The sequence below is a fragment of the Typopeltis vanoorti genome, chromosome 16 (assembly GCF_054136105.1).
Source record: "Typopeltis vanoorti isolate ZY-2024b chromosome 16, IOZ_Tvanoo_1.0, whole genome shotgun sequence".
Taxonomy (NCBI): domain Eukaryota; kingdom Metazoa; phylum Arthropoda; class Arachnida; order Uropygi; family Thelyphonidae; genus Typopeltis; species Typopeltis vanoorti.
This window is the reverse complement of record NC_143564.1, coordinates 22840503-22846502: the sequence shown is the minus strand read 5'-3', so window position 1 is coordinate 22846502 and position 6000 is coordinate 22840503. Positions and strand designations below refer to the sequence as shown.

Below are 6000 nucleotides of genomic sequence, written 5' to 3'. Positions count from 1 at the left end.
TAACCAAGGTGTTCCATGAAAAGGATTTGTGAAGTGTTCCGTCATAGAAAAAGTTTGGGAAATGCTGGATTACCCTATTATCGGAATGGATTCTCCTTCTGTTGACATGCGCAGAACTGCTGAAAGGCCTCGTATCTTGAAATTATGCATCACATAACTTCAAATCTGCATAAAAAAGATATGTATAAAAAGAGACCCGAGTGTATATCTTTTTTGGGGCAGTATCGTTTCCTTGTTTCACCACTTCCCAAACAAGTACCTCATGATCATCCTCACTGTCAGTAGCTCATTAACAATTTATTATTATTATTATTATTACCCAAGACCTCATGGAGTCAAAGACTCATCTGGGAGGTCTTTAATTTTGGAGTTAAAATTTATTCTTTTGCATTCATATAAATGCAAAAAGCAAATGACTCTCTCTCTCTGGGGTTAGTAAAGATGTAGTTAAGAAGGAAGTGGAAGTAGTTTTATATGGAGTATGGGAAAATGTAATATCTGGCTAGAATGAAAGTTAGTATTTATGTGATGGATATATTGCTGCTCAAGCATGGGACCTCAACTTGCATTGTGTCTATTTATTGTATTAATAATAACATACAGTTTGTTATTAATAATAATAATAGTAATAATAGTTTGGCTATATTACTTGTTTGCTATAATATATTGAATGTTGCCTTCTTTGTTGAAATTTTTCTTTCTTTAATTCTGTTTGCTAGTATGGAAGGTCAGATAGTTATCGTACAGCCGTTACACCTAATGCCCCAAATGATGAGAAAAGCAAACCAAAAAGGCGTAGGACGTTACTTAAAGGGAAGAAAAAGAAAGCCGATTTGGATGAGCTCAAACAAGAAGTATCGATGGTAAGCAAGTATACAATTGTTTTTAAGCCCAAGTAAAATAGATGCCTGTAGCCTTAAAGTACCTCCATAAAGAAATTATAAAGTTCTTTGAAAAAATCATTGTGTAAATTTATTGTTGTTATATAGTTTTTGTGTACAGGTAGTGAATCCTGATCTGAAAGTATACAAACACCAGAAGTTAAAAATCTAGAACTGATAATAAAATGAATAAATAAAACTAGAAATTTTAAAAATGCAACATAATTTAATAAAATACACTGAATCACACTATTACTACATCATTTGTTAGCAAGACTTGAGAAATCAGTCACAGAGAATTCATAAGATTTTTAGTCAATTTTTTCACAATCTTCATTTCTTATATCCTCTCCAGGAATATGCAGAATGTACTGATATAGAAACCATAATTTTATTTCAGAAATGTAGATAGATTTAAGTTTCTGCATTTTAAAGTTTTATTGTTAGTTTCTTATCATAATGTATATCATAGTGTTTCTTATCATGATGGTGGATAGGAATCTAAAACTTAGAGGACACATTCACAAAATTGTGAGGAGCTCAAACAAGAAGCGCATCGAATTCTAGCAGTGATGTGGAATACACTATTTGTAGAAGAAATAAAGAGGTTCTGGTCCCATTGTAATGATTAAGCCACATACGGACTACTCTGCACAGATTTGGTCACCTGGTTTAGAGAAGGATGAAGAGATATTAGAAAATGTCCAAAGGTGATTGACTAAGTGGTTTTTGATACTCTGGAATGTTGAGTATGAAGAACGGTTGAGAAAATGTAATTTAGAGAATTTAGTTGATAGGAAGATAAGTGTTGATATGATAGATACATAATAGTTTGTAAGGGATTATTATAAGATTATCATTGAGGTTTTTCATAGAATGGTGGGAAATGGGGGAAAAACAAGAAGCCCTCCCTGAAAGTGTATAAGGAGGGTGTGAGCAAATGAGTGAGAAAAAGATTTTTAGTATAGTGAGTGGTAAATTGGAATACATTACCTGATTGTGATGTGTGATGAACTGTGTGTATGACAGAAGGACTTTCCATGATAATTCTTTGACTCCATGGGATCTGAGATTAATAATAATAATAAAATCTGCTAGTTTATAAAATGTCACCCTAGTGCTTTGCATGCAACATTATTTAATGATCTGTTATTCCTGTGTTGTGATTTTAATTCTTGCTTTCTAAGGAATGTTCCTAAAAATGCTAACCGTAAAGGTACTCATAATAAATAACAGAAAAAATTCACTTATTTCATTTTAACTATTGTGTTATTTTGAAGTTCTGTTTTAATGAGATCTGTTCAAAAAGAGTATCCAGATTAGATATACAGTACATTTTGATGTCAAATGCATGCCACTATAATTGTGTAATATTAATAGTCTTTTATGGTGAATCAACAACAGAAGTATGTGTCAGGTTGTGAGACAGTTATGGTTGAAGAAAGCCAGAATGCGAGTGAAAATAGTGGCTCGATAGGGAATTGCGGTGTACAAGATGGCAATGTGAGCGGTGATCTAAGAAAGAGTGAGAGCAATTATACAGAAAGAGAAAATGGTTTCAATGATAAAAAAAGTGAGGAATCATTTGTAGGAAGTGAGATCGCTAGGCTGCGCGCAGTGATACAAGATGCGCAGCGGCAATTAGAGCACCTGCAAAACTCTTTCCAGCCAACGTAAATAAACAGCGTGGGCGAGTTTCCAAAATGAAGGAGAGAGTGTTGTATGGTGACTCGTTATTAAGAGGAGTAATAGATGGGAGTGTAACTAAATCGTACTTACCGGGTACGAAATTTAAGGATGTAAGTGAGAGCATTAGAGTGCAAAAACAGAGGGTGAAAGAAATAACAATTGTGGCTGGTACGAATGAATTGAAAGGTGATAAATTTTTTATGAGAGAGGACTTGAAAGTATTGTTAAAGGTAGCGAAAGAAAAGAGTGACAGAGTTAGAATGGTGAGTCTGTTACCGCGGTATGACAGAGAGGAGTTTAGAAGGAGGGCCATAATCGCAAATGATATTATGCGCAGGTTATGCGGACGGTGTGGTGTGGAATTTGTGGACGTGTGAAATGAGTTTGATGGGCGAAAGGACTTATACAAGATGGATGGCCTGCATTTGAATGGACTTAGTGTGCGGAGACTGGAAAAAGTGTTGCTGAATGAAGTGAAAATGGATGTGCAGAACAAGGAAAACTAGAACTACCAAGGAGGGGGGGGAAGTGGATATCCAGACATCAGTGAGACAGTTGAGTGTAAAAATGTATATAATGTACCTGAGCCAGCAATAAGGACAAAAAATGGGAATGGGATATTTAGAATAACGCATCAAGATAGGGGTGGGACAAAGGGAACACTGCAATTCATGTATACTAATGCGGAGTATTAGGAACAAGAAGGAAGAATTTTTGGCCTTGATTGGCTCTTCCTGGCCACAGGTTATTGGCATTAGTGAAACATGGCTGACGGAAGATGATATAGTTAGTGGGATAGAATGTGTAGGTTATAGTATGTTTAGGAGGGACAGAGAGAATAAAATTGGGGGAGGGGTGTTATTGATGATAGCTGATGAACTGCAGCCAAGGAGAATTGAAGTAGTGCAGGATAGTGAAAGGAGCTCATTTGAGGCTATTTGGTGTGAGATTGATACTGGCAGAATAAAATATACAGTTGGGTGCTGCTATAGACCAGGTGATGGAATAGATGGTGGAGATGGTATGCATAAACAAATTGATGAAATGAGTGGAAGGAGGGTAATTATTATGGGGGATTTCAACTATGGTAACATTGATTGGAAGGAGGAGAGGACACATGTGAGGAAGGAAATGGATTTTATTCAATTATTAAGGGATAACTATTTGAAACAGCATGTAATTGAAAATAATAGGGGTGTGAGAGTGCTTGACCTGGTAATAGTATCTGAGAATTTGACTGTAATGAATATGACCATGTTGCCACCTATTGGTGAGAGTGATCATAAGGTCTTGACCTAGGAGGTGGCTAAAGGTGTGAAATTTGTGATTAAGACAGGGTATATGTGGAATTACCGTGCTGGCAAGTATGACAAGCTTAGGAGATTGCTTGGATCAGTGCCATGGCATGTACAACTGCAAGGGCTGGACGTCGATAGAGCATGGGAAGTGATCAAAAGAGCATTTACAGGAGGTTATGGCTGATTGTATACCTAAGGTCTGAATAGTGAAACAAGGAGGGGTTAAATGGATGAATAACACCATTAAGCTTGAGCTGCAAAAAAAGAAACAACTATGGAGGGAATTTAAAGAAAGGGGTGACCTGCGGGCACACGAACGGTATAAAGTACAGGCCAGAAGGATAACGAGTGTGGTAAAAACAGCAAAAGCCGATTATGAAAGGAAACTAGCTATGCAAGCAAAAGAGAATCCCAAACAGTTCTTTCAATATGCTGCAAGCAAAAAAAAAACTGTACATGGCAAAATGATTTTAAGGAATGACGATGGTAAAGAGTTCACTGAACCAGTCGATATAGTGGAGTTACTGAGCGCGCACTTTGCAAAAGTATATCATCCAGGTGGTGACATTGAAAAAATGAAGGAATCATTAGTTTATATGGGAATTGTGATGAATGAAGTGGAGGTGAATAGTCTATTACAGAACCTTAATGTGAATACATCAGTGGGATTGGATGGTATACCAGCACGGGTCTTGCATGAAGCGGCTAATGAATTATCAGTGCCCTTGACCATGTTGTTTAATCTGAGTCTCAGGTCTGGCTTAGTCCCGAAGGCATGGAAAGAGGGGAAAATAGTTTCACTGCATAAAGGAGGATCCAAGACTATGGTTGCAAATTACCGACCGATCAGCATATCAGGAGTCGTTGTCAAGGTTTTGGAGAAAGTAGTCAAGGGAAAAATACAGGAATGGATTGATGAAAATGAGATACTGTACAGAGGACAGCATGGTTTTGTGAAGGGTAGATCATGTCTCAGTAACTTGCTCAAGTTTTATAACAAGGTGACGGCTGAACTGGATAAGGGAAATGGGTTTACAGTGATACTGCTGGACCTGGCAAAGGCGTTTGACAGGATACCACATGGAATTCTAATTCGTAAACTACAACATATGGGAATGGATATAGGGTTGGTGAGATGGATAGCTGGGTGGTTGATGGAGAGATATCAAAGAGTAGTTTATTCAGGAGTAGAGTCCAAAAAACGGCCTGTGACTAGTGGTGTGCCACAGGGTTCTGTTCTTGCACCACTGCTGTTTAATCTGTTCATTAACGATATAGGGAAGGGTCTAAGTGGGACAGTTCATTTGTTCGCTGATGATGCAAAGTTGGATAGGGCAATAGTGAATGCAGAAGATGTCAAAGTCTTGCAAGATGACTTAGATAGATTGGAGTTCTGGACTAAGGAGAATGGATGTCAATTTAATGTGACAAAATGTAAGGTTATGCATTTCGGAGTGAAAAGATTAGCAGCCGTATACCACATTGGTGGAACTGTACTCCAAGAGATTGATGAGGCCAGGGACTTGGGAGTGTTGGTGGATAGGGAGATGAAGTTTAGGGGGCACATTGCGAAAGTAGCTAAATCAGCTCATCAACTCACTTGGTTGTTGAAAAATACCTTGACGAGCAGAGAAAAACAAGTTATTGTACCTCTGTACTGAGCCCTGATAAGACCTCATCTCGACTACTGTGCCCAGATTTGGTCACCTCGGTTCCTTCTTGATGGGGAGGAGGTTGAGAGGATCCAGAAGCGAGTGACTAAGATGATCGCAGGTCTATGGAATGAACCATATGAGAACAGGTTGAAGATTTGTGGGTTGCAGAAACTAGTTGATAGGCGGAAAAGGGGAGATATGATTGAGACATTCAAATTGCTAAAAGGATTCTACAGGATTAATTCAGATGATATTTTTGAGATCAGGACTGGTGGTGGGAGAACTAGGGGACACCCATGGAAGCTGGGCAAGAGCGTGGTTAGCAGGGGTGTTAGAGCTGGGTTCTTTACTTTTAGAGTGGTAAATGAGTGGAATAAGCTGCCAGAGTCTGTTGTGGGTGCTATGACAGTGAGCGAATTCAAGGCAAGGTATGATAGATACTGTGAGAATGTTGAACAGCTGTGTGAACATGATGTT

General features: G+C 38.1%; 1 protein-coding gene across 1 annotated transcript in view; it reads left to right on the top strand.

The window, feature by feature from the left end:
• Positions 1-507: 507 nt before the first annotated feature.
• Positions 508-6000, top strand: part of LOC150097890 (sodium/potassium-transporting ATPase subunit alpha-like) — a 397473-nt gene continuing 391980 nt past the window's right edge. Inside the window, exons 1-2 of the mRNA XM_090406625.1 lie at positions 508-513; positions 720-863. Coding sequence (XP_090262751.1) covers positions 508-513; positions 720-863 — 150 coding nt within the window. The remainder of the gene's footprint in view (positions 514-719; positions 864-6000) is intronic.